The 25,672-nt window shown below is 55.1% G+C and overlaps 11 protein-coding genes across 11 annotated transcripts; 5 read left to right on the plus strand and 6 right to left on the minus strand.

The window, feature by feature from the left end:
* Positions 1 to 856: 856 nt before the first annotated feature.
* BDP81DRAFT_420814 (uncharacterized protein) lies at positions 857 to 1,977 on the minus strand. The gene is made up of 2 exons (XM_060589877.1): positions 1,630 to 1,977; positions 857 to 1,430 (listed from the first exon to the last, which is right to left on the minus strand). Exons 1-2 carry the CDS (start codon positions 1,757 to 1,759, stop codon positions 1,252 to 1,254), a joined length of 309 nt encoding a protein of 102 aa, XP_060447959.1. The 5' UTR covers positions 1,760 to 1,977; the 3' UTR covers positions 857 to 1,251.
* Positions 1,978 to 3,671: 1,694 nt separating this feature from the next.
* On the minus strand, positions 3,672 to 4,588 carry BDP81DRAFT_176015 (uncharacterized protein). Its single transcript, XM_060582210.1, has one exon. It carries the CDS (start codon positions 4,295 to 4,297, stop codon positions 3,758 to 3,760), a length of 540 nt encoding a protein of 179 aa, XP_060447960.1. The 5' UTR covers positions 4,298 to 4,588; the 3' UTR covers positions 3,672 to 3,757.
* A 291-nt stretch (positions 4,589 to 4,879) lies between these two features.
* On the minus strand, positions 4,880 to 5,509 carry BDP81DRAFT_313796 (uncharacterized protein; the record flags this gene model as incomplete). Its single annotated transcript, XM_060583928.1, has 2 exons — positions 4,880 to 5,170; positions 5,237 to 5,509. The coding sequence occupies 2 exons, from the start codon at positions 5,507 to 5,509 to the stop codon at positions 4,880 to 4,882; spliced, it is 564 nt and encodes a 187-aa protein (XP_060447961.1).
* Positions 5,510 to 9,935: 4,426 nt separating this feature from the next.
* On the plus strand, positions 9,936 to 10,992 carry BDP81DRAFT_176031 (uncharacterized protein). Its single transcript, XM_060582211.1, has one exon. It carries the CDS (start codon positions 10,179 to 10,181, stop codon positions 10,725 to 10,727), a length of 549 nt encoding a protein of 182 aa, XP_060447962.1. The 5' UTR covers positions 9,936 to 10,178; the 3' UTR covers positions 10,728 to 10,992.
* A 687-nt stretch (positions 10,993 to 11,679) lies between these two features.
* On the plus strand, positions 11,680 to 12,574 carry BDP81DRAFT_176052 (uncharacterized protein). The gene is made up of 2 exons (XM_060582212.1): positions 11,680 to 12,209; positions 12,269 to 12,574. The coding sequence occupies exons 1-2, from the start codon at positions 11,787 to 11,789 to the stop codon at positions 12,287 to 12,289; spliced, it is 444 nt and encodes a 147-aa protein (XP_060447963.1). The 5' UTR covers positions 11,680 to 11,786; the 3' UTR covers positions 12,290 to 12,574.
* Positions 12,575 to 12,894: 320 nt separating this feature from the next.
* On the plus strand, positions 12,895 to 14,514 carry BDP81DRAFT_313495 (Alpha/Beta hydrolase protein; the record flags this gene model as incomplete). Its single annotated transcript, XM_060583896.1, has 2 exons — positions 12,895 to 13,282; positions 13,604 to 14,514. 2 exons carry the CDS (start codon positions 12,895 to 12,897, stop codon positions 14,512 to 14,514), a joined length of 1,299 nt encoding a protein of 432 aa, XP_060447964.1.
* Positions 14,515 to 15,414: 900 nt separating this feature from the next.
* On the minus strand, positions 15,415 to 16,141 carry BDP81DRAFT_391475 (uncharacterized protein; the record flags this gene model as incomplete). Its single annotated transcript, XM_060587551.1, has 3 exons — positions 15,415 to 15,501; positions 15,580 to 15,841; positions 15,951 to 16,141. The coding sequence occupies 3 exons, from the start codon at positions 16,139 to 16,141 to the stop codon at positions 15,415 to 15,417; spliced, it is 540 nt and encodes a 179-aa protein (XP_060447965.1).
* Positions 16,142 to 16,301: 160 nt separating this feature from the next.
* BDP81DRAFT_404137 (uncharacterized protein) lies at positions 16,302 to 18,487 on the minus strand (the record flags this gene model as incomplete). The annotated part of the gene is made up of 2 exons (XM_060588902.1): positions 17,922 to 18,487; positions 16,302 to 16,552 (listed from the first exon to the last, which is right to left on the minus strand). Exons 1-2 carry the CDS (start codon positions 18,355 to 18,357, stop codon positions 16,302 to 16,304), a joined length of 687 nt encoding a protein of 228 aa, XP_060447966.1. The 5' UTR covers positions 18,358 to 18,487.
* A 765-nt stretch (positions 18,488 to 19,252) lies between these two features.
* Positions 19,253 to 20,889, plus strand: BDP81DRAFT_313784 (histidine acid phosphatase; the record flags this gene model as incomplete). Its single annotated transcript, XM_060583927.1, has 2 exons — positions 19,253 to 19,567; positions 19,645 to 20,889. 2 exons carry the CDS (start codon positions 19,253 to 19,255, stop codon positions 20,887 to 20,889), a joined length of 1,560 nt encoding a protein of 519 aa, XP_060447967.1.
* Positions 20,890 to 21,076: 187 nt separating this feature from the next.
* BDP81DRAFT_368941 (uncharacterized protein) lies at positions 21,077 to 22,687 on the minus strand (the record flags this gene model as incomplete). Its single annotated transcript, XM_060586576.1, has 3 exons — positions 22,533 to 22,687; positions 21,529 to 22,378; positions 21,077 to 21,462 (listed from the first exon to the last, which is right to left on the minus strand). Exons 1-3 carry the CDS (start codon positions 22,539 to 22,541, stop codon positions 21,077 to 21,079), a joined length of 1,245 nt encoding a protein of 414 aa, XP_060447968.1. The 5' UTR covers positions 22,542 to 22,687.
* A 766-nt stretch (positions 22,688 to 23,453) lies between these two features.
* On the plus strand, positions 23,454 to 25,493 carry BDP81DRAFT_512315 (WD domain-containing protein; the record flags this gene model as incomplete). The annotated part of the gene is made up of 3 exons (XM_060595792.1): positions 23,454 to 23,766; positions 23,846 to 24,166; positions 24,254 to 25,493. The coding sequence occupies 3 exons, from the start codon at positions 23,454 to 23,456 to the stop codon at positions 25,345 to 25,347; spliced, it is 1,728 nt and encodes a 575-aa protein (XP_060447969.1). The 3' UTR covers positions 25,348 to 25,493.
* Positions 25,494 to 25,672: the final 179 nt, after the last annotated feature.

Consider the following 25,672-nt stretch of genomic DNA (forward strand, 5'->3'; position numbering starts at 1 on the left):
GCGTTTACTGCCTATCGACCTCGTCTTTCTACAGCTGCAGATGCCATGATGTATACCAAGATTTCATTGTTTCTGTTGTAGTCCTAGGTGGTTTATACGTTCTAATGGCGACTGCTGTGCCTCGTGACGGATGGAGAGGGCTCTTGTCAGTCATTATCTACCTGATACCTCCCTCTATTTCCATTGGCATATGGATAAGCTTCATATTCCATCAGGCGGCTAGCAGGGTATCTTCAAAGAAACCTGTGAAGGGCTTGTGAGTACACTGAGTTGCGGAGGAAGTGTCAACGCCAGCTGGCTGGATAGCGACTATTAGAGTCATGTGCTAAATCAAGCCAGATGTTGGAGACTACAGTGAGAGAAATCGAAATACAGTCCTTCGAAATGGGTTGAATTCAGCTCAAAGAATGAGTGAAAGGTCGAAAGATTAGACGGACTGGGGGAGGCCATCGTGATGTTCGGCAACGCAAGGCCTGTTGAGGCCGTAGAAGTGGGCCTAAAGCCGGAGCCGGACCCACCCCGACCAATTGCCACTCCCGTCCTGCCACCCGGAATACACCAATACTATTCTCTTTCCAAAGTCTCACTTGAAATTCAAGAGCCTTACTTTCACCCCTATCGTCACTCCTACAGGTCGTCTCTATCGGCCACTCTTCAGTCAATTGTGGTTGGCTTGTATCGCGTGATAGAGAATCATGTCGTCTTGGCCAATGACAATCTCTCGGACTGATGCCTAGTATTTGGGAATCGCCTCACCGGCAGCTTTCGGGAGTCTGTCTGGCAAATGGCACAGTGACGGCTCGTGGACGATGCACCCGATGTTGACAAGGATGACGGTAGAGATGTTAAGCATACAGAGCATTCATCTAGAAAGCTGTGTTGTCTTGAATGACACTGCTTTTCAAGGCGAAGATATGATCTTGCTCGATTGCCTCGGATCACTTTCGAAACACGACTGACAGATTCTTCAGAAGTAGACGTGGACAAGAATCAATTAGTGTCCGGACATGATGCTAGTACGATTACATTGTAGGCTCCCTCAAGTCTTCTCCCACATGCATTTCCATCAAAAGCCAGCCCTGGTTCGTTAAGACCCGGAACGACTCCCGCAGACCCATTGTCTGTTTGTGTATGTGTCTGCTCATAAACCTCTAAGGCATGCTGTGTTCTGCTTCGTTCCCACATCGACCTCCTACATCCCCCGGCGTAGGGGGGAGGCAAAGTGACGCAACACAGAGGTGACGATCATCCTCATGATCCCTTGCCAGCCGTCTTCTCCTGCAACTTCTTGGGGTCAATGCTCTCGTCACGATCCGCCTTGATAGCCTCCTCGCTGTCAGAAGCGAGCTCAGGCTTCCAGTGGCCCTTGCCCTGCTTCTGCTTGGAGAGAGAATCTTGCTTGTGCTTCTCGTGCGTCTCGCCGTCGGTGTCTTTGAAGGAAAATACTTGTCAGTTATTTTCGCCAAAGCATCGGGTTGTGTAACTCGTCATAGGTTGAGGGAGGTTCGCAATGACAGCATCATCAAACTTGCGACATCACTTGTGAATGCTTCAAGCTCAATTGCCATGCATCCTTCCACCGAGGGGAGCGAGGGAACCAAGTAGGAAGAAAACAGGGATAAAACTCACGTCCAGAAGACTCCTTCAGGCCCTGTGTCCTCGTCGTAGAGATACCCCGACCGAGAAAAGCAGTCTGCCTTCCGACGACAAAAGCGCCACGGGCAAGAGGGCGAGCTGATAGAGCGATGCGAGATGCCATTGTTGCGTATTTGGTTTGAGTCTGTGGTAAGGAGTAGAGGAGGAGGGTATCTGATGTTTGAATTATCGTATTGCGTTGCAGGCAGATTCAATTGAACGGAATAGAATCAAGTTTCGATGAGGTATTAAAAAGAAGGCAAGTATGATCACGACAGACTCGGCAAGGAGCTCTAGAAGGAATAGATAGATGTACCTAGAGCATAAGGTAGCAATAACCTAGGTTACCTACCTAACTAGACGAGAAGCAGCCGCAAAGCATGCGGTGACGTCACTATTCACAGCTCTCCTTCCAATAGTGACATTTTCCTCAGGACCGAGCTTTTTCCCCTTCCTTCCCCAGCTGGTTGCAGCAGCCAGCAACCCGAATGGCTGGAAGCATTGCTACGTCCCCGCAAATTGCCCGTTTGGAAGGACAGCGGGGGTATTGACCAACTGCCTGTCGACCATTTGCAAGCCCACCACAGTCACATCATCAACAATGGGCCATCATCGTCGCTCAGCGCCGCCCTGGAGAGACCGTCGTCATCGCTTCGAACTTCAGTCAGAACATTGCTTGGATTTGGACCATCGCTTCTCTCTTCAGCCTCTCCATCAGCAGTCTGGCTAAATACTTAGTCTTACTGCTTCTTACCCCTGGCATAGACCCTACCGCGGACCAATAATGACGGCTTTTAACTCCCGTGCTTCTTTGCTGCCTAGCTACATCGTCATCATTGGCTTCCCCACACCTCTCTCTCTCTCTCTCTCTCTCTCTCTCTCTCTCATTACTGAGCACGTCACGTGACCATGACCTCTCCCCCTCTCCGGACCATGATGATGCTCATCGTAATTGTACACGCCATAGTAAAGTCGCTGGGAGAAATCAAGCAGCCAACAAGAGTAATGATATCAATGACCACATGGATAGATGGAAACAATCAGGAAGCACCAAGCAGCGGGTTACCTTCATCGCCTACCTGCAGCATTCAACCCCCTCGCGGCAACATGCAGAAAACTCAAGCGGCGGGTAAGCAAGGGCACCTCAGGTCCCCTCAAAACGAAGCCAGCCATGGCCGCGACCCCAGGTCACCGCACCAGGCACCAGGCACACTGCACCTTACCAAGACAGAAAGTGCTCCCGGATACCTTACAGAAAGCAAAAGTGAATACGGGGTATTACCTACCCAATTCATCCCCCCCCCCCCTTACCTAACCGCTCTCTACTATGTACAGAGATACCAGCGCCTACAGAAACCCATTCCCCATACTGCGTACAATAAGAAGGGGAAAACCCATAAACAAACAGACAGTCCTCCAAGTCATACCAAGCTCTACTGCGTGCTCTACCTAGATCCTTCAGGTTCAACTTCTTGCCCTTGCTGACACCATAAATAACCCGACCTTTCAAACCCTCCTTCGCTGTTACCGAGCTCAGCTCTCACCTCAAGCTAAAACCCCCCACCTCTCCCCCTCCATCATACGTACTCTCGGCGAACAAAGGGGGTTCGAGGGAAGTGCGGGTCGGGGATCTATGTCCGATTACCCCCCCCGCGGTCTCACGCATCTCGATAGCAGCCTTCTTGTGATATCCTGCAATATATCAGCATTGTCACGGTTCAGGGGAAATATGCAGTAAGCATGAAGAGACTGGGGAAGAATGCAGTCATCTCCTTATTCCAAAGGGTGGAAAGCTACCTGGACGAAACGTCAAATCCTATTGATGGTATTTGGCCATTCGTCAACCATCTGTCTTGCTGGGATCTGGAAACCGATATCGGCATCGACAAGTGGTTCACCTACTTTGAAGGTTTACAGACAGTTTGAGTCACTCTTGATGAACAGCATTTGATGAACATATCGTATATTGCATTGCGCCTTGCTGGCTTCGCGCCACAAGATCGGACAGCTTGGTCTAATCCCATTCAACACCATTCGCATCTTGAGCGTTTCCTGTACAACCCCAAAAGGTATCCCGCTCTCCGACCCAAAAACTACCAGAGCCATTTATCGTCTCAGACCGCTATCCAGAAACACACAACTCTTCCGAGATGCTCGCGAAAGTGCCCAGACAAGGTGACTCCACCACCACCAACCGTTTCCAGTGTCGCGAGATGCTAGACCTGCCCCGCCGGAATATCGAGCAATAGTAGTATGAATAGTCCATCCTCGAATAATGAAATGAGAGAAGAGGCGCAAGAAAACAACAAAGGACTGCGCGATCCCCGTCCGCATCGCTCAACCAAAACAGGTAACAATGCAGGGGTTCGCCAGCAGGCCGCACCCAAAATTCATGACCAACTCCACCTTTCCCAAAAAGGTATTTCCCGGTACCGTTTCCAAGCTTTGGAGATTTGCCGCAAAACAATAGCAACGCATGTCTTTGCCCGCCACCACCCATTTGATATTTCCCATGTGAGCCCATAACAGAAACACCTGTTGCCCCCCCCCGCTCCGAATAAGTTGCTGAAAAGACACTCATTCTATATGTCGAGATAATCTTTTCCGGAATGACTTCGTGACCCGTCGAGCACCATGATGAGCAACAGAAATTTTGAATCATCTTGGAAAACAAAAAAGTCGTCCCGCTGTCCGTGAAAAAAGATGCCGAGAATTATTTATATCCGAGAACTCCGCCGTGGTGTGATTCACACCGATGCATGTCGTGAAAATGAAAAACCATCCGTGTGGAAAACGCCATTCGTGCAAGTCCAACCTCATCTTGCGAGGTGAGGACACCGAAAGATTTTTGTCGAGTTTTTTTTGTAGTCGAAAGTACCCAAAAAAAGGAAAAATGGTATCGATTAACTTCTCATTCCGCGCCGTTGAAAAAGCCTCGAAGGGATTTTGTCGGTTAAACAGGGTATGTCGTTGAGGTTGTTTGTACAGTAGGGGAATGTCGTTTGAGCCAACAGATGACCAGACCACGCCGGCAGTCTAGCCATTACCTTGAGGTTACCCAGCCCGCAAGGAAGAAAATCATCGATGCCATTGCCATTTTTGGTCTTCTTTTTCTTTTCGGTGCCCGCCAAGATGGCCGGTGTAAACAAGCCGAATGAGCAAGATTTTACACATCAGCATGCATCGGCACAGACGGCAAGGAGTGCAACCCCAAGCCCTCTGTCACGAGAGCGGGATCAACTCCTTACCATCTGCGACCCATGCCCTGCTGCATCCTGGCGGGGGAAACCGAGGGCGGCGGGCTCGACATGGTGATGCCGGTGGCCGGGTTGACGATGGGAATGGCATTGCGGGCGCGGGTAGCCGCAGGCTGGTGAAGCTTCAGGCTAGACTGCTGGTACGCGGGAGGGATGAAGGCGGGAGAAGAAGAGTTGAGGGAGAACCCAGGGGCGACGGTCTGGGGTTGCTGCGTCGGAGAGGACTCAGGAGAGTTGCTGGCCAGGGAAGAACGCTCAGAAGAGCTGATGGAGTTCATCTGCAGCGGCGACCAGGATTAGTCACCGGATCATGAAAGACAGATCCAAGGCTCCGAGATACTTACGTCGCTGTCGGTCAACAGGCCAGGGCAGAATTCCATGTCGTCTTCGAGGTCGAACGAGCGTACGGCCTCAAACTTTGAGCGGAAAAGGTTGAGGGTGGTGGAATCGTTCAACTCCTTCATGCTTCGGACGCCACGGAACTGCTTGTGCTGGTTCTGGGAAACAGAAAGCCGGGGCGCTCTGCGATTCCGGCCGCCATGGTGGTTGTGGGAGGCACCGGGGACGGCAGGGGTGGGATGCGCCTGGTGGTGGTTAAACTGGTAGTATGAAGACATTATCTATGAATGTTTCCGAGGTAGATGCCGTAGTGATATCGTGGTGGGAGGTCGGAGAAAGGGTGCCGTTTTTTGTTGGTTGGGAGGCAGTGTGGCGGGTGTGCGGATGGTCTTATGTGGGCGAGCCGAGCTGTGCGGTATTATTGCAGTTTGAAACACAAACAATGAAACCTGCCGAGTCGACGTTGTGCGAGTGGAAAAAAGGGTGCGCGATGAATAGGTTCAAGGTAGAAGAGAGGAAGAAAGCAATGCTTTTTCTTTTAGGTCGGTTTGGTATGTATGATCGTTTACAAGCGTTTTGTGGTTTCGAGATTTGAAGATGCGGTGGGAGAAAAGGTACGTCTGGAAAGAGGGGGGAGAGAGATGTTGAAAAGTATCGGGAGGGAGGAATCCGGAGAAAGCGATGGTTTTGTTGGTTCGAGCAGGATGGTGGGAGGGTGGGAGGACGGTGGAAAGGTGAGCGGGTAGGCGAGAGGAGCGACGAGGGCACGGAGGGCAAGGAAAGGACACTGGGAGGGAAGGGGGGGCGGCGGTGGACCCACAGGTTGCCCAATGGGAGATGATCAGAAGACAGTGTTGTTTTGACAAACACTGTGGGTCCACTCTTTGACGCCATATGCGAGTTCGCCACCCTGTTTCTATTGGCTGGCAGATCTCAGACTATAGCGACCAGGGACTAGCGCGGCCTAGTGGGCTGGTGTAAATTTGGGGCGTGGCGCCGGCTGCCGTCAACCCTACCAGTGCGGCGGACAGTACATTGTCGGGGTGGGGCATGGGCTGGCCGTATTTGGATGGGGAGACGATGAATGAGTGAGTGAGTGAGTGAGCGATAGAGTGAGTGAATGAGACCGGAGGCACACGGTACACCAGGGTTGGATGTTGAACTGAACCTAACCGTAAGGTGACTGCGCAGCGGGCGGGAAGGCAAGGCAAGATGTGGGAAGCGAAGAGTTATGTGTACCCGGCAAGCCTGGGTAAACCTGGTCGGAGGGTGTTCGACAGTGAATGCTGCAATGCAATTGTAGCGGATGCACTGGGGGGTCTGTATGGCTGGCGAGATCACAGAGAGTATCGTCCTCCCACGTTCTCTCTCTCATCTTCACTTTCACTTTCGGTCTCATTCTCATTCTCACTCTCACTCCAATACCCTTCTCAGTTTCGCACGTTGGTAGGTATCCGTACCACATCTCACCGTCAGTCTCGGCAGACCTGCATCCCTCCCCTTCCTCTTTCCCATCCCCCCATCTTAGGCATTCCACGTCGGAACATGGACGCAGGGCAAGCTGAGGCGTGGCATGCAGGTACCGAGTCTGCCCGTTGCAGGACGCACTGTGGGCCTTGTTTTTCTTCAATCATAGCCCTTCACAGTGCTGACAGCCGCGAGGGAAATCCCCCTCCCCCAAAAAGCCCCCTGAGTCGGAGAGTCGCCGGCGACAGCCGCTTGTTCTTGTTTACCATTCTGGCACCGCTTGCGGCCATGGGAGAGATTGGCTGCCCACACCTGTCATTCCAGAACCCCAGTGTGAGCGGTGATTGATGGGGAATCAACCAGGAGCACATTCAATATTGCTGCGGTACGGAGTACGAGAGAACAGAGCGAGATTAGAGATGAGACATGATACGGATGGTGGTGGATGAGGGGGGGCACAGCACTCCTCCCTCCCATCTTGAACCGTCCACCGTCTCCCCTTCTCTCCCTGCCACTGTAGTCTGTCAGTCTGTCACTGTCGAATCGTCGAGTATACAGCAGTGTCGCCTTGATGTCTCTCTTCACTCTATGCCCCCCCCCCGGGGTGAATGCCATGGTGCCTCACCCCAGGCTGTATCGAGATGTCTCTCCTTTTTGTGATCAACTGACCACTCTCTTTTGCCTCTCTTGCGGTCTTGCGGCTTGTCTTACCTACTCTCGGTCCTGGCCGTGGTCCGACCAACGGCGTGTGTCTTGCTCTCGTCCAGTCTTCGCTCGTGCGCTTCGGCGTCCCTTTTTCCTTCTTCATCCCTCCCCTTATCCGCAAAGCCTTACGCACTCAAGGACTCTCCGACCTCGTCCGGAATTCCAGGCGAAGCTAAAGAACCCTCGATGGCGGGTGGTTATTGTTGTTATTGTTATTCCATGAGGCGGTCCTGTCCAAAGTTCGGCAAACTTGACAGGATGCTTTGGGCTGACGCGGTGCAATGTCTGATGAAGAGTGAGAGAGAGACCTTTGGGATGCACGCACGATGGCATCGTCTTGTCGGTGGTAGCTCTCTGATCTATCGCATGCTCTACTGCTACCACAGGGGCATTAAACTGGCGCAATCTGATGTTCAGAAACACGAGAAACGCAGCCTAGTGTTTCCCTTTTCCCATGCTGCAATAGACACCGTACGGGGAATCCAACGATAGGAGGTCTGCCTCCCAGGTTCCTCCTACTCGGCTGGCTTCATGTCGTCCGCTCGCCCACATTGTGTATCCGATCAGAGTATCGAAGGTCGACTGTCGAGTGCGCCCGCCTGTCTGCTTCAGTCCAAAGTGAAACCCTCCCGACCCTCTCTGCTGGGTGGCCCTGGTCCGGCCGAATCCCAACCTTTGGGGGGGGGGGGGGGGGGGGAGGAGAGCCCTCAGCCAACTGAAGATGGGGAAGAAGAAGAGGAGGAACACATTGGAACGGACGGGACTGCGTGATGCATTGTGTGCACTGGGCGGTGGGCAGACTGAACGGCGGAGGACGAGCTGCAGCTGGAACAGTGCAACGCACCACAGTCGGTCCATGGTACCACCGGCACTCTGAAGTCTGCACAACTGCACAGCGGCAGCAAGACAAATGGATTGTCGAGGCTTCGATCGAGCAGCCAGTGAAGGGTCGTACATAGGATGTGGGCGGGGGATTCGGGAAGGGTCAGGTTACGGATACGTACCTCTCAGCGTGGGATTGCCAGCCACGACCCAAACATTGTCATCGGCTGCTCACACTGTCCGCCACCCACACTGTGATGTGGCAGAGTGCCAGAGATATTGCCCAAGGCCCCAAAGATCCTCCACTCTCATTGGGTACGTACACATGAATGGTGCTGCGCACTGCTGCAGGAGGTTAGAGCCCCGGACTGCATGATGGACAGCGAGGTAGTGGCTCTCTGCTCTCTGCTAAAGGCATGGAAGGAACCTACCTAAGTATTCGTGCCTACCTTGTCTCCTGTGTAGATACCTTACCCTACAGCCCAGAGAGAAGACACACACACGCACCCGTGCACACACACACACACACACAGGGCTGTAAGCCAGTGACATGCAGACACTGGGTGGAACCCGGTGCCGCTATGACTGGTCGCTAGACCCCTGGTCTAGTGCAAAAGAAAAATAATAACCGAGAAATGACCATGGGCCCTTGACCTTCTGGCCTGGATTCGGAAACGTGGCGGCTGGCACGCTTGGAGGAGGCGAATCAAGCGACAGACCGCATCCCGAATGTCGCTTTTGTGGACCTGACAATTTAGGCATCAAGTCATGTAGTCCACAGTGTGCGACTGCCACATCCGCAGACTGCAGCCCACCTGCCGTGGAAGCTACCATGCTTCGCACTTTCCATTTCTCACACAGGGCACACCGCAACTGCCCAAATACAGGGAAACCATCGGTACGTACTGGGCCAGTCAGCACCTTCCAGGTTCTCTTTGCCTTCCATCTGGATGACCAACTTTTCCACAAAGTGGCACTCGCGCATCACTAACAGTGGGGCAGACGTTTGCCAGTCCGTAACTGACCGATCTCACCGTCACACTCACTCACCCACTCACACACTCACACACTCACTCAGATCTCAGTGAAGGTTTCTCGCCCCATATCGTCACTCGTCACTCTCTGCCCCTCCCCCTCTCCCTCACCCCAGCATCATCCGTTAGTGGCCAAACCATGAACAGGCCATGATGGACGCCTCAGACTTGTTTATCGATCCATGCCTTTTTCTTTTTTCTTTTCCCTTCCCATTCTAGCATTTCTTGGTTCTCGGCTTCAGTCATACAACAACTTTCCGTGCCGTGCATGCGTACAGATGCTCTGTACGGATACCATGCTCATGATCCGTCAAATCTTCCGACTGCCGGCCGATGGACTGCTGCTGCTGGTGCTGCTGCGGAGGTGCCAGGTCGAGATTAAGGTAAGCTTCGACATGCCACACGTATGGGAGCAACTCTATCGCCATCGATAACAGCTTCCCGCTGCGGCGGTGGGCGCCAAACGCCTTCTAGACCAACTCTCGACTGGGACCATACGTTCCACAGCTTCGACGGCGAAGCGTGGGATTTGCTGTGGTACCCGACCTTGCACCAGCACTGCATGAAGCGAACGGGCCTCTTGCGCGACCACGCCAGCAGCGCCCTGGGCAGACCCTGGGAACTGTCTCTGGTCCCTGGGGGTCTCTGAGTCTCCTCCCCAATTGTGGCACAGTACAGCTCCCTTGTCCCTCCGATGGCTGTGAAGGCAGAAGCGCTGAAGGCTGAAGCTGGCACGTCGCCCCTGCTGCGGAGGCCAATCTGCCAGTGGAGGTGAATCGGGGCAGGGCACGGCTGGGGCCCTGGGGTCTTGAGAGAGGGGGGCATGGGAGATGGGAAACCATCTTGAGACACCTGACGATGGCTTCGTGATCTCTACAGTGGAGCTCATAGGGGAATCCGAGTGACGAAAGGGGGCAGAATGGCATTCCCATCGCCTTGTCACCCCACGTCCAGTCCGTCACCTCGACAGTCAGCCCGGTCAACCAGTCAGTCCACCCAGTCTCCGATCAACCGTCATCCCGCCCGCTCGCTCTCTGTCCTTTGGCAACGCCGCGACAGTCACAGCACTGGTACGGGTACAAGGCCGGGGGCTCTTCTCAACGACGTAACGGACAATTATTCCGTTTGCCCACCGTTTCCATGCCATCCAGTTATGCCTAGTGTGCCCCTACCTATTCCCGCGCATGGAACGGAGGCTGCTATTTTAGTCGCCCAGTCGGCTCTCTACGCTACGGACACTTCTTGGATGCTTGCCCGCAGTGCAGAGAGGCCGAGGACCCTTTCAGCAGACTGCAGTTCCCCTAGGAGCGGCATACCCTTTCATTCTCCAGGGCTTGTTCCACATCGGGGCAGGATTGACACTCATCTTCGATATCCTTCCTGCCAGGCTCTTGTTTTTCTCTGCGAACGAGCTCACAGCACAATACCTGCAGCTAGATACGCAAGCCAACATTTGCCAGGTTGCTAGGGTCTAGACATCAAGAAAAGAAAGATGGATGTGTGGGGATTCCGCCATTGAGTTCGACCTTCGCTGTCACACAGTTCCTGTTGACGCATCCAATCCACGCTCGATGCTCTACACCTACCAGCGCCGAAGCTCCTCTGGAAGGAAGGATTCGATGGCCGGTTGGGCAACCTTCTTTCGCTTCTTTTGGTCTCCCAGCCTCTGGACCAACCTTCCAGCCTCACCAGTCGTGCCATCACCAATCAATCTCCCGCTAACCTTCAAACCCTACCATATCAACGCCCGCGTGAAACAACAAGTGTGCGATGTGCATGGCGGCGGACGGCATGTTTGCGTCTATATGTGGCAGCTGACTGAGGATCGTTGTTGCTCTTTGAGTTGACAACTGACGTTGCTCGACTCACCCACCCCACGAGATCTCACGGATTTGCTTTCTCGGTGAATAGGATCTGGCAGGCCATGGGCAAGGGAGGACTGGGAAAGTCAGACACACGGACGGCAGACCGACAAGGTTGAGGGGGGCATGGGAAGACATGGAAACGCCCCTTCTTCACTGCCACACCGCCATCTTGGCATTCAAGGTTGGGCCAGGCTCGATCCAGACAGCGGATTATTCCTCTCGCCTGTCTCACCACCTCACCTCGTTCCCCGGGTTCTACACCACGTCTGCCGTCTCACAGCTCACAGTGGGGGGACGCTCCGACCACCTCGCCGCCACTCTCTCACCGTTCCCATCTTCCCCTCCCCCTCCTTTGTCCTCTGGGGGGTTGGAGAAGCATGAAGACGAGAGCTGGGAGCTAAAGCTTACCTTGGGTTGGCAAGGCAAAGGACGGCAAGCTACCAGCTGAGCCACCTCCACGGCATGTATCCGTACACCACCTGTCTTGCGCCATATAGGGAGGGCTTCCTGCATCGACGGTAGAGCAACGAAAAAAGCAAATAAGGAGGAGCAAGATTGCGAACGGTTCGGCGTCGCCAGCGACGCTGACAGGGTCGGAACAGCATTCAACCAGCCAAACCGACGCCTCTACCTAGCATGCCGGCGGCACTCACTGGTGGTGCATGGCATGGCTGCCATGCCATGCCACCTCCAGCACAGCGGTGGTGGTAGTGGTTGGTGGGGCAATCTGTCAAACGGCACAGTGCTTGCTTGGCGGTCTGCTGGTTCAGCCTACCAGTAGGTACGGACATGAGCGTGAGGTGACTGACTACCTAACTGGCTGGCCTGCTTGCTTGGGTCGAGGATGGGCTTTGCTGGCGAGTGAATCCCGCTCCGCTTCCATCCGATGCATCTCCGGCGCGGATGCAACGAGACGCTGCAGTTTGCGGCGGTGTCTTTGGACTCTGATGGTTCGCTGTCGGGACTCGTCGACATGCTGCGGTAGGGCAGAGAAAGGAAGTCTTCATTCTTTCCGCTGTATGCGCTGTTCTTCACCCCCCTCCCACCCCATTCGTTACCTTACCCGGCATACGTCGAGGACGAAGGTAGGGTCTCCGGATCCCGAGTGAATGGCATTGTTCAGATTCCCACTAAACAGAAACAGTCGAGGACCCCCGCCCCATAGCCAAGGCCCCATACCATGCCCATGGGGAATCGAAGGAGAGAGCCGGCTACTTTGCGACGTCACCCCTCTCGGAGGGGCGCAGAACCTGGCGGCGACGCCGACGACGAGTCTAGGGAATATGGGATGCCTCTCTGTTCAGGGGAACGCATCATGCTCATGGCTCGGTAATTTTCAGAAATCGATCAAGTGACGACGGTAATCCACCGTCGGGAACCCAAACCTCACGACACTCGAGCGATTGTCATATCCCTCCCCCCCGCGTTGCATGCGTATCTACCGTACGGTGTTGCCCTCCTCTACCCGACCTCCGTTCGGTGACGGGGCTTCCGTCCCACCCCGGCGCAGCACCCGCCCACCGCGCATCCCATACCCGCGGATACAATCCATCATGTGAAATCCCTCCCGCATCCTATACCAACCTTGTGAACCGCAACCGCAACCCACCAAGCCTCGCAGCCCGCCCGGACGGTTGCACAAACATCCTTACCACCAAGTGATTGGTCCGAAAGATTCCAGAAAATCTCTCCCCCCCTAAAAGCCCATGAGGAGAGAGAGACACGCATCGCACAATGAGGGATGACTTGCTGGAGAGGCACCTCCCACGCATGCCGGTAGGCCTTGGCCTAGGCCTAGCAGCAGCGACCGCCGCCGCCGCCACCACCCTACTCATCCTCGTCTCCCGCAGCACCACCACCGCCGCCCTCCCGGCCCCGCGTCCGGCAAGGGACGGCCGCAAGACGGCCCGCTCTCCGAAATGGACGACGCTGGGCCCGGGCTGTGACGACGAGCGGGTGCAGCTGCCGTACCCGCCCGACGTGTTCCCCGGCACGCGGGACGTTGCGACGGCGTACGGGAATCTGCGGGTGTATGAGTTTGGACCGGAGGAGGCGGAGGAGAGGGTTCTCTTGCTGCATGGGATTGGGACGCCTTGTCTTGCGTTGGGGGGTATTGCTGGGGAGTTTGTGGAGAGGGGTTGGAGGGTTATGACTTTTGGTGAGTTTTTTTTTTTTTTTTTTTAGATGATGCTGATGGTGATGATGATAGTGAGGGGGTGTGAGGGGGTGTGAGACGATGGGGATGTGTGAGGCCGTGATATCCGGAATGTGAGATGTGAAGAACATTGTCCAGCGTGTGAATAATCACGGCATCCTGGGCTTCACTCTCGAAGCAAACCACTCATCTCATACATCACATCACATACCACACACTGCACACCACACACCACACACCACACACAGTCCCTCATCTCTTTCTCTTCCCCCCATATCTCACCCTTCCAAAAAAAAATCACCCCTAACTAACACGACAACCCAGACTTCTTCGGCCGCGGCTACTCCGACGCGCCCCTCGACCTCCCCCACGACGCCCGCCTCTACACCACCCAGATCCTCCTCGCGCTCGCCTCGTCCCCCTCCCCAGGCTGGACCGGCAACGACGCCTTCCACCTGCTGGGCTACTCCCTCGGCGGCGCCGTCGCCGCCGCCTTCGCTTCGACGCACCCGCACCTCGTCAGGTCGCTTAACCTCGTCGCGCCGGGCGGGTTGGTCCGCTCCGCTGCGCATGTTGGGTGGCGGAGCCGGGTGCTGTATACTTCGGGTTGGATCCCGGAGGGCGTGAGGAGGTGGTTTGTTGGGCGAAGGTTGAGGCCTGCTGCGGTTGGAGTTGGGAGCGGCGGCGGCGGCGGGGGTGATGTACCCGAGAAGGAGACTGTTGATGATGATGATGAGGAGGAGGACGGGGAGAAGAAGGAGGAGGAGAAGGAGGAGTGGGATGAGCTTAGGCTCGTGGGCGGGGGACGGATCGGGGAGGTGGTGGGGTGGCAGCTCGCGAGGCATCCCGGGTTCGTGACGAGTTACATGTCGACGATCCGGCACGCGCCGATTTACGATCGCGGGGACGAGGAGTGGAGGGTTCTGGCGGAGGTGCTGGAGGCGAGGCGGAGTAGCTGTGGTGATGGCGGTGATGGCGGTGATGGCGGTGATGGCGGTGATGATGGGAGGGGGTGGTCATCGGAGCCCGGGCTGAGAAAGGGGCGGGTGCTGTTCCTGCTCGGGGAGGATGACGACATCGTCGTGCTTGGGGAGACGGTGTGGGATGCGGAGCGGGTGCTCGGGGAGGACGCGGTCGAGGTCGTTGTTCTCGGGGGCGGGCACGAGATTGCCATTACCAAGGGGGGGAGATTGTGGGTGCCGTTGTTGCTGCGTGGGAGAGGAGGGCGTAAGTAGGGGAGGGGTTAAGATGGGAGGTGAGAAGAGAGTTTTTTGTTCTTTTCTTGATGGTATTTTCTTTGACGTTTGTACGATGATGGAGGGAAGGGTAAGAGACTTTGGCTTTTGATGGGTAGAGTCTTGGAGTCTTTGGTAGAGTCTTGGATAGAGTCGTGTATAAAGAAGATGCTAGATTGCAACGGGTGCTAGAAGTCTCATAACGGTTTGAAAATCTGGGAGGAGGGGATTGATGGGGCTGTGTCAAGTAGAATCTAGGCAGGCAACTCATCGCACGTCCCAAGATGGTTCATTCGTCTGCCGTTTGCCTGGTTGGTTTTGCCGGCTTTTCTAGATCCGTTTGCAAGTTACGGTTTGTCGTATCCTAGGGAGAACATGGCCAGAGAATGTTGTTCACGAGAGAGGGGCATCACAATGGAAATGCCCGACGAACCAAACTCAAAGGACTTTTGTTGCTATTCCTTGTCTAATTTTCTCGTTTCCCCTCCAAACGTTGAGATGCAGACTTCCCTCACAACTGCAGTGTCTTCCTCAGTAGATAACCCCCGGTTGGAAGGAAGGGGGAACATCTCCCAGGTAGGTAGACCAGTTGCAAAAGGAAAAACCCAAAACACACATACAAAAGAGATCTAGAAACTCCAGACTGCCCACGCCAAATTTTCCCATATCCCCGTAACCCAGTCTCCTCGTGATATCCCAAATCCAATGTCCCAAATGTTCTCGTGTTCCCAACGCCAAAAGAAAAAAGGCGAGCGAGCCCCTCCCGGCTCAAGTCGGAGCATCCCCGGACCACCCACCGCGGTTGGCAAATAACCAAGGTCGACTTCTCCGATGCGACGATAGAGAGATAGTAAGAGTGAGAGAGTGTGAGAGACAGAGTGAGAGAAGAGGGGGAGAGACTCAACCCCGTCTTTCCTTCTTCTTGTTCTTGTTGTTAGGCTTCGGTGTCTCTTGCTTGCCAAAAGCCTGGTCGCCCTTCAAGGCCGGCTGATCGTGGTGTGTGTGTGAGTTAGACGCCTCACCTGCATTGCCGCCTTGGTTCCAATGGTCACTCGTCGAACTCACACCAGACTCGTGCTGGAGGACAGGCGGGGGGATATCGACGCGGAGGGGTGAGTCAAAGTTCCTCGGTGACTCCCACACCGATGCCTCGCCGACATGGGCGGGATTGTATTCCCGTGAAATGTTGAGGGAGCCGAAACGCGGGATCTCCAAAGTAGCGGCTGCCGGGTAGAAGGGTGGGTAGGACGGCACGTGAAAGTCACCCTCGATGATCGCCGCCTTCATCTTGCTCAAGGCCTCCTCTCTATCTCTCTCGGCGATAGCCCTATCCACGGTTTGGTGGATGGAGTAATCTGGTCCCTCCTGCAAAGGGCCGAAAGCGTCCTCCCCTTATGTCTCCCTCGATAGCCTCGTTGAGCCACTCTTGGGGATACCATCCGGCGAAGTCGCTTAGCGCGGGGGCGCTGCAGACCTCGGAGGGATGAATTGTATTCGGAACGAGCTCGTAGCAGTGAATGCTATCGGCGGGCTGTTGCATGTACTTGGTCATTGACCAAAGTCGTGCGCGACTGAGATCGAACAGAACTGTCCGAGGCTTTTCGAGATCACCTGTTCCGTCTCGCATTGTGATGTATACATGGCGAGGTGCGAAATCGCCGTCCATGACCCCCTTGTGCATGTGCTTGACGGCGCCGTTGATAAGCTAGCTGCCTGAGAATCTCCATCCGCGTGTCGTGATTGATATCCAGAAGCACTGGACGTCCCGCATCGGATTGGTGGAATTCTTACGGCAACTCATCGTCCGGGACGAGATCACCGTACTCATCTCGATTGCAGAGATCATCGATGGAGTAGCCGTCAATGTACTCCATGAGGATGAGAGCCACGGTCTTGTACTGGTCGCGCCCTTCGGGAGTCTTGCCGGCGGGGAACTTGACGGCCCAAGTGCCATAGTACTGGGCAGTGATGTTCGGCGGGCCGGTCAAGTTCTTCTGGTAGAGATGCTTGTAAGCCCAACTCTCTCGGCTGAGAAGGCCTTCATTGAGTTCAATGTTGTCGATCGGCGTGCCGTTTTATTTCGGCCAGAGCTTGTGGTCAAAGACTTTGGCCACGACTTGGGTCCGTGGGTCGGGGACCTTCTCGCGATTATCTTTATCCTCGTACTTGGGCGACGCAATGATTTTGCAACGGAAGACTTGAGGTCCGGGGCTCATTGAAAAGCGTTCCAGCACCTCAAGTTGAACTTGCTCATCCTTGAGGATATATCGGTGGGGGTCGAAGTGGCGAAGCTCGGCTTTTCATGTCGGGGAAGATGTACCTGGCGGAAAGTCACCACAGAGGTTGCACAAGCACGACGAGGAAGGTTTCCATCTCCGAATCAATCAACCAAAGACGAACAAAACTCAATCACACAACAGGCCTACCTCAGGCAACGAAGGTGAATTTGCTTCCATCTCTTTCTTCACAGCGGCTCAACTTTTTCGTAGGCTTAAACAGAGGCTCTTCTTCCAAAACACTCCAGGTACCCCATGATTTGATGTTTCACCGCATTGATCACCTTGGTGCAGGGAATTGGAGGCTTTGTTCCACTGCCTTATCCTACTGCAACGAGAGCTCTTCCATGCATCACAAAGATATTAGGCTGCAGCAATTGAGTTCCGTACGAGTGAACACTGTCGAACCGGAATACTTTCAAGACGGAATCTTCCAGGAACGTCCTTTCAGCAGCCTTAGACCCAGTTAACTCTGTAACAAGGGAACTTGTGAGAACATAGGATGGCAGCTCCGTAACGGGTCGTGACGCAGTAGCTCATATTCCTCCTTGGATTTCAACTTTGCAGAAGACTTAGGCTGGGTGAAAGGCTTAGATTCGTATGGAGAGTTGGCCCGCAAGATCATGGTGAATTCCTCCTGTTTGTCGCAATGTGTACCCAGTGCTACATCAAACACCAGGTAGAGTTCATTTCACTGTGTGCATCACATTATGACATGTGTTCTGGTAACATACGTCTTGAAGAAGAATGGCATCAAGAGTATCGTATTCTGCCTTCCGTAGATTGGTGGGAATCTGCATTCAAGTTCTGCATACAGAAGGAATTTTGTGGACCAATTTCATCTGCATCAGGGAAATGAGCCAAACACACAGGCATCAACAGTTGGACGCTGGAAACAAAATCAAAGACATTACATCAGCCTCACTGGGAGGTCACAGAATGAATGCCTTGATGACATATATTTCTAACCCTCTTTTCGTTCTCTATGAATCCGAGCCCAAACTTCTGGCTATACTTTTGTGGGAAAATTGACAAATGGGAGCCGATATGAGTGTTGTAAGCAGGTTCATCATTGACAACACCAATATACATGGGACCAAATGCACCTCCTTCTCTGGACTCTGGATGTACCGTCTCGCTTCATCACGGCCATATCCTGGAAGAGGTCAAAGTCGGTGGCTGATGCAACATCCCGATGCGTCCGAGCCGGGATGGACACCGCCGTTTGTAGAGCCTGGTCGAAAGTACCACACCTGCCAACAAGATACCATGGGCTGGGCTCCTTGTCTTTCGCGACATGGACATCAGCAGCGATTCGACAGCCGCCGATCTGTGGTACAAGGGTGTCGGCGAGACAGTTGAGGTGACGCTCGTCAGACCGCACAAGGGCGAGGATTTCGAAGGCCCACTGGCTGGATTCCTTGCGGAGGCACGAGAGAAGACCCCACTGGATACTTTTGCGGAATAATGGCTGGATTGGGAGAGGAGCTTTCTGTGATGGGAAAACAGGATAGATTGCGTTGCTTATGGCCTGTACTAGATGAAGGATATCTGAGATTCGAAACATGTTTATCTTCGTTACCTTTTTCAGTATTTTCCGTCAATGATGCTAACATGGAAACAAGGGTGAGGAAAACCGTGATCCTGCCTGCTTAACTCAAGGTGAGTGTAGGGTGACGACGAGGGGAGGTGTGCGGGAGCAGCATGGTATGAGGTCAAGTGCCGGTTGATTGAAGGATCCACACCGCCTAGGCTGGTCCCGGCGCCGAAATAACGGGTTCGGGTCGGAGTGGGGCCAATCGCTCAAGCTAAGGTACTCCGTACCGTTCCAAGGTACCCGTTAGGTAAGGTGGTAGGGACCCTGTCCTTTTTCTTAGGGGGGGGGGGGGGGGGGGGGGTTAGGTACCTTAGCACGTGCCCAGGCCTTACGTCTGCTCAAGGTAGGTTCCCACGTGGTTCCTTACCTTAGGTACGGATCCACCTTGGGTTGGTTCCATTGAGCTCACGACCAGTCGGCGGAACACGTGGTGCACGTCCCCCCTGACGAAGCACTCCGTACACACTCCATTCCATCTCTTCAACACCAGCCTCCCACCCTTCCTCCCACCTGTCCAACGACCTCCCGGCGAGGTTTCGATACGACTACGGGAAACTAATTCATCTTTGGCCCCCATTTGCCTCAACCCGCTCATTATCCTTGAACTCGGGTGCTAGCTGGATCTCACTTTTTGCGGAGCCACGTGGGTTACAGACACGCAGAGCCCGCGTTGCTTGCTTATCAAGTCTCGCTCGGAGAAAGCAGAGGTCACCCCCGCCGCCTTGCCGCATCCCACCCATAAGTATGGATGGCTTCCTCAACTTTTTTCCCGAGAAGGCTCATCGGGTCACCGGCCGCCTGGCTGAAGTCCCTCGTCATCGTTGCTAGTTTCCTTATCTTTGTCCAATTTGCCCTCCCCCATATCATGGCGCCCAAGGCTTCCTCCACTCTGCTGGCCGGCCTTGCTGTCTTTGGCACCGGGACTGGGACTGACAGCAGCGCTGGCGGCGTTGTGAATGCAGCCGCTGGTGTTGGTCTGACTTGGCATGCGCCCTCTCGCACAGAGGTCAATAATCTGACTGCCGTGATCAACGGCAAGGGTGTCTGGGGGTTCATCTACGACACCTCCAAGACTCCCGACGACAGGTACGGGCAGTACAACTGGTGCAACATGCCTCATGTGCGCAAGACGGAGTATGTGAAGCCGTCGGATGAGTACGAGCTCAAGTACGTGGAATTGGTGAGTAAAACGAATCGAACCCCCTTCCACTGCTACCTCTTCCTCCTCCTTTCCTTAATCACTGACTTGTCCACAAGGTTCACCGCCACCACAAACGTACACCCTACGCCTCAAACGCCTTCCCCGTAGAGCCGTACCAGTGGAACTGCGACGACCAAGGACTCTTCTACTACGGCGAGCCCTTTGCCAGCAGCAACAAGCCGGCAAAGACCTACTGGAAGGTCTACGTCTCCCCCGTCAACCCCTTCGTCCCCGCGGGCTGGATAGGAACCTGCCAGTTCCCCCAAATCACCGCCCAGGGCCTCGACGACTCCTGGGTCCACGGCGCCGACATCTACGGCGTCTACCACGACCTCCTAGGCTTCCTCCCCGGCCAAGACGCCGTCAACTCGCCCGAGTGGCGCCGCAAGATCAAGTACCGCGTCACCAACAACCAAATCACCAGCCAGGTCGCCGGCATGGTCGTCAACGGCATGTGGGCCGCCACCGACTCCCTCCAGCTCACCATCCAGGCCGCCGGCGTCGACTCCCTCGAGCCGCAGTACCCCTGCCCCGCCGGCTACGCCCTCTTCAACCGCATAAAATCCGCCTCCAACGCCGCCTGGGCCCAGCACCTCGCCGCCGCCGCTCCGCTCTACGCCGCCCTCGACGACATCTCGGGCGTCCCCGCCGACGACGAGGGCTTCCACGCCTCGCTGGACCACTACTACGACAACCTCTCCGCCCGGCAGTGCCACGACAAGCCCTTCCCCTGCAAGCTCGTCGGCGGCGCCAACTCCACCACCTGCGTCACGCAGGACCTCGCCGACGCGGCATACCGCCTGGGCCACTGGGAATACTCCCAGCTCTACCGCGACAGCCCCGACTCCCTCGCCGCCAGCGTCGCAGCGTGGGGCGTCTGGGTCGCCGAGCTCGCCGTCCACCTGCGCGCCGCCGTCGACGGCACGAGCGAGACAATTTACTTCCACAACGTCGCGCACGACGGCTCCGTCTCGCGGCTGCTGTCCATCCTGCAGCTCGACCACATGGTCTGGCCCGGCATGGGCTCCGAGGTCGTCTTTGAGCTGTACAAGAAGCGCGGGGCGGACGACGACAATGACGGCGGCGCCAAGAACCCTCCCGCGTCAACGTCCACACCCACCACGCCTGGCTCGGCTGAGAGCGGCTGGTACGTCAGAGTTCTCTGGGGCGGCCAGGTCCTCAAGTCGTCCCACCCGGCGCTGGGACTGATGGATTTGATCCCCGTTGAGACGCTGCTGTCGTATTTTGACGGGTTGGTCGGAGAGAACGCCAGCCTTGTCAAGGGCAAGTGCGCCTCTTGAGCGTTCTGTGTGGTGCTCACATGGTTCGCCAGGAAGTGGTCATTACCTTTTTAGCACGTAGATCCGCAGCGTGTACATCTAAATCGCCGCTGTACCTAATATCTAATGATAGTCTACCCGTTCCTCGTGACGCCGCCGCTTGCTTGGGACCACACGATTACACGAAATCTCTTGTTTTTGGTACAAGCTAGAGCAGATTACACTCCTTGTCAAGATCCTTCCAACGCCCGTTACGCATAGGGTCCAGCTGACGCACCTTGGCCATCCACGTTCGTAGTTCTTCCGTCTCTTCTTCGCTGAGCTCCCTTCCTTCGATGCGCGGCAGCGCCCTCGTGTAGTCCAGCAGCGCCTTGTAAATCCACGTGATGTCGTCGTAGTCTTCCAAAAGGTCCTTGATATCTTCAATTTCGCGTCTCACATAGGATGCCTTTTGTGGACTTGACAGGCTCGGTGCGATTCTGGGCCGCCCGTCTGACTCTTCGGTCATGTTCTGAACGAGAAAATGGTGGTAAAACCACAGAGACTGGTCCTCTGGGCCTACGTTTAGTGCCTCACGGACAAGGTCGAGTTCTGCTACCCATTAGCCGGCTTCACTCGCAAACTCCATAAGAGTATATCTGTATATTGAATCGCCCTTACCATCTTCCAAAAACTTTTGCCGCGCCTCGTTGTCGGCGCCGCGCTCCTCTAGCAGGCGGGGTATCAGGTTCGACCGGTTATGCCACGCCGAGAAGTTGGACAGGTCCGTGTTGATCATCTTTGTCGTGTACGCGAACTCGGCCTCGACCAGGCTCGTGCCGTCGAGAGCCGCGCTTTCGAGAATGACGACTACTTGGCGCCGGTAGCCCCAGGCGTGGAAATTGCGGCGGTCCTTGGTAAGCATCTTGGACACGAGGCCGAGCTCCTCCTCCCATATGCGCCGGGCGACGGGCCTGGGTAGTCTATCGATGGCCTGCTGGAGGAGCCAGGAGCGGTATTTCCAGATCCAGTAGCTCTTTGGGAACTCCAGCAGGAGCGGGATCGTGAACATGAGCTCGCTCCTGAGGGTGTCGACCACCACCTTGTCATCGTCGGCCGGCGGCGCATCAGCTGTTGTACCACTCCTCCCACTCCCTGGGCCCGGTGGGGACGCGGGGCCTGGCGGGATCGCGGTCGAGGAAGAGGGCGACGCAGCGGCGGAGGACGGAGGCGGAGTGCATGCTGCTGACGAACTCGCGGGCGGCGCCGACGGCGACGGCCCAGGCGAGGGTCTTGATAATGATCCACAGGTTAGGCAGCGCCTGCGGACGTTCCATGCCGTGTAGTGCTCCGGGTTCAGGCGCAGGAGCTTCGTGGTCAGGGCGAGGGTCGCCGGGTCGGCCGGGTCGGCGGGCCGCGGCGAGGCGCGGAGGAGGGCGTCTTCGAGGGCGCGGAGGTTGGCGATCTTGGCGAGGTCGGTTTGGAGCTGGGCTTCGGTGCGTGGTTTCCGGGCTGTGCGGGCTATGCCGTGCTGTGCGGTTTTGGACTGGTGAGCTTGGGGGAGAGAACAGCGTGTGTAGATGTCTTGGCGGTTGTTGGGGGGTTTGGAGATGGGATGGAGTTTTGATGGATGGAGGGAAGGGTGGAAGGGGGAAGACGTTGGACTGGGAGGTGGTGATGCTTACGCTTTCCATGGGATCTGAAGGGTGCTCTATGAGAGCGGGACGATTTGACAGGAAAGGGGAGGTCGATCAGGGAGGACGGAGAGAAATTAAAGTCCGCAATCAAGGTTGGGGGCCGGGGGTTGAAGGTGCTGCGAGCTCTGGGGGTGGCATGGTGGCATGAAGCTGGTGCGGGAACTTGGCGGCGCGCGCGCCAGAGCAGGGATTCCCCACTACCCCGTCACGCCCATCAAAGTACGTCAATTTAGCCAGCGGCCCAAGCTCCCGGTGAAGAAGACCCCCCAAGCAGCGTCTCACCCCTTTCCTTCACGGGTATTAGCAAAATAGCTAGTTGTCTTACACCTCCACTTCTTGTCTTACCACGGTAATGAGGTTGATCACATACATACCTACGCCCATATCTAACGGCGAGTGCCAAGTACGCTCTTAATGTATCTTCTACATGCCTTGGGTAATGGAGACGAAAAGCATCTCGAGAAGAAAAGGCCTGGACTTGACCAGACAGCGTTGAAGTCAAGGTCGTGTTCCAAGTTGATCATCGAGAAGGTGAATCGACAGTGACACCATCTCCATTGCGTTCAGAGTACGGGACAATATTAGGCCTTCGCTACTTATCTTCTATTTAGCTGTTCAATACTCACCCTCATATTTCCATTTATTGCCTTAATTTACACTTTTGTACGACTTCCACGTGATACTTCATCGTACAGGAGTGGGCCATAAGCTGCAACTCTTCTATCAACTTTGGCAAGAGCTTGAGACAATCGCACCTGAGGTAAAATCAACCCAGCCGATCAGCACAGCTTCCTATGACGACGCTAGCTACGTGTATACAATGACACGCCGATCTGCTTATCCTCCTTTCCATTCCTCCTCTTCTTCTTCACCATCCGCCACACCTAAGAAACAATCTCCCCCTAGGACATGCATCGCTACATCCCTCGACGAGACGGAACTCCCCTCTCTGAAAAGATCCGCATGAAGCAAAACCCCCTACCGCCGCCAACACCGCCTACCTGCCGCCCCGTCGTCCCCGTCTCCGTCGTTGGACCGTCGGTCTTGTCCCCAGCTTCTTCCAAGCGCCCTTCTCCGGCCTCGTCTACTCCCTGTCGACGAATCAGAACAAAGTTCTTTGGACCGCGGCCGAAGGAAGAGGAGGAACACCAACAACACGAAGAGAGACTGGCCGAAGCCTTGGAGGTCGACAAAGCAGCCAAGATTCTCGATTTCAGGGTTCGTCCGGTCCCGGCACCAAGACCAAAGTATACAGCCCAGGTACTCGCATCTTCCACGGGTAAGTTGACTTTTGATAACAGTCGTTTGTGCTTTGTTCAGCTTACGCTCGTTGCTAGACTCTGTCAAATTACAACGCAGCCTGCCAGCGGCACCGTATAAAGTCCTCCAAGCGCCGGGACTCGAGGATGACTACTACCGCTCGCCCTTGGCATACTCTCCAACCTGCCAATGCTTAGCTGTGGCTCTGGGAAATACTGTCTACCGATGGTCGGAATGGCATGATCCCCAGCCTGTCTACCGCACTCCTCACCAGCGACATACGAGTCTGACATCTCTGTCATTTTCCTCAGCCGAGGGAAATAAGGCCATTCTGGCCTTTGCACGCAAGGACGGTTACTTTGGTCTACTGTCGTTCATTGACGAAATGCTTCCGCGGTTTTGGTTTCACCACCCGTTTCCGGTCGAATGCGTCAGCTAGCGGCCATCAGTGACGAAAAGGCCATCACAAAACCCCTTCATCTCGAGTGCTACAGTGTCGACAGAGGACCTTCTGGTGGGCGATGGTCGAGGAAACATCCTGCACTACATCGTCGAGTGGCCCAGCTTGTGGGAAGTATCTCGTGACACGTGGTTTGGCAAAGTGACGCCCGTTGCCAAGATCGCAGCGCACACCTCGCAGATATGTGCGCTGGTCTGGTCTCCCGACGGCCAAGACTTTGTTTCCGGGAGCAACGACAACACGGCCTGCTACTTTGAGATACAACGGATGGAGAGACAACGCAGGCACCACAACTCATCTACGACTTTGATCCGCACAGGCCACCGGTCAAAAAATGATTGGAGCCTTTCAGGAAGTGATTGCCCTCGGCCAAAGCAGTATGAAGCGAGCCACAATGGATTGATCTCAGGCGCGGAAACGTTGCTTGACGTCGCTCCGATAAGCGCAACCATCGAGGCCGGTGTAATTGGAGGCATCCCTCGAACGATACAAGCGCCTACAGAAGACCTGCGGGTGTTCAAGCGAGGCATGGAAACGCACTGTTGGCGGCACGAAGCTGCAATCAAGGCAATCGCATTCTGCCCCTGGCAGAACGGGCTCGTTGCCACTGGCGGCGGCTTGGGCGACAAGTGCATCCACTTCTTTCACACGACGTCTAGCACACCACTGGCCACCATCGATGTCGGTGCGCAGGTCACCTCGTTGATTTGGTCTACGACACGGCGGGAAATAGCAGCAACGTTTGGCTACAGTCATGGCTACGCGCAAACCGAGCACCCATATCGCCTCATTATCTTCAGCTGGCCGTCTTGTCGGCAAGTTGGGGCTATTGCTTGGGTGGGTGGCCCGCGGGCGTTGTACGCCATTCCGTACCCAGGAGGACCGTCAAATGCGCGCAAAGGAAGCCGTACAGCAAAGGAAGGGACTATTGTTGTGGCATCAAGTGATGAGACTCTCAAGTTTCATGAAGTCTGGCAGGACAAGCCAAAATCGACTACCGGGGGCGCGGTTGGCATATTGGGCGGTAGTGACATTCTCGAGGCTCTAGACGGGATCGATAAGGATGGAGACGTCATTCGATAAATCGTGAGAGGAGATAGCTGCTTGCTCCTAGGGATTATCAAGTTTACAAGGACTGTCAACTCGTGTTACACGAAGTATTCGTCGTCGTTGACACAGCAAAGCCGCATTTACATATACTCTTATAAATCGAACTTGAGACCTTTCATCCAGCTGTTAGCATCACTCTTCAAACTGTATGCTATGGATACTAAATAGTCGCCCATCTGGTATGACTTACAGACGCCGTGATGACACTGGTCAGACGATGCTCGGGCTGGCCTTGCTTACATTACATGGAACTGAGCGTTACGTTTGAAACGTCACGAACACAACTACTTGCCATTCG

This window comes from Colletotrichum phormii (genome assembly GCF_030913505.1).
Source record: "Colletotrichum phormii strain CBS 102054 chromosome Unknown BDP81scaffold_5, whole genome shotgun sequence".
In the NCBI taxonomy this organism is placed as follows: Eukaryota; Fungi; Ascomycota; class Sordariomycetes; order Glomerellales; family Glomerellaceae; genus Colletotrichum; species Colletotrichum phormii.

Excerpts from the sequence above, each read along its gene's own strand:
- BDP81DRAFT_176052 (XM_060582212.1), top strand. The coding sequence starts at position 11,787 with ATGGCATGGCTGCCATGCCATGCCACCTCCAGCACAGCGGTGGTGGTA. Across the intron at positions 12,210-12,268 it reads GGCATACGTCGAGGACGAAG|TCGAGGACCCCCGCCCCATA; the intron begins GTAGGGTCTCCG and ends AAACAGAAACAG.
- BDP81DRAFT_176031 (XM_060582211.1), top strand. The coding sequence starts at position 10,179 with ATGGCATTCCCATCGCCTTGTCACCCCACGTCCAGTCCGTCACCTCGA.
- BDP81DRAFT_176015 (XM_060582210.1), bottom strand. The coding sequence starts at position 4,297 with ATGATTCAAAATTTCTGTTGCTCATCATGGTGCTCGACGGGTCACGAA.
- BDP81DRAFT_420814 (XM_060589877.1), bottom strand. The coding sequence starts at position 1,759 with ATGGCATCTCGCATCGCTCTATCAGCTCGCCCTCTTGCCCGTGGCGCT. Across the intron at positions 1,431-1,629 it reads CCTGAAGGAGTCTTCTGGAC|ACACCGACGGCGAGACGCAC; the intron begins GTGAGTTTTATC and ends TTTCCTTCAAAG.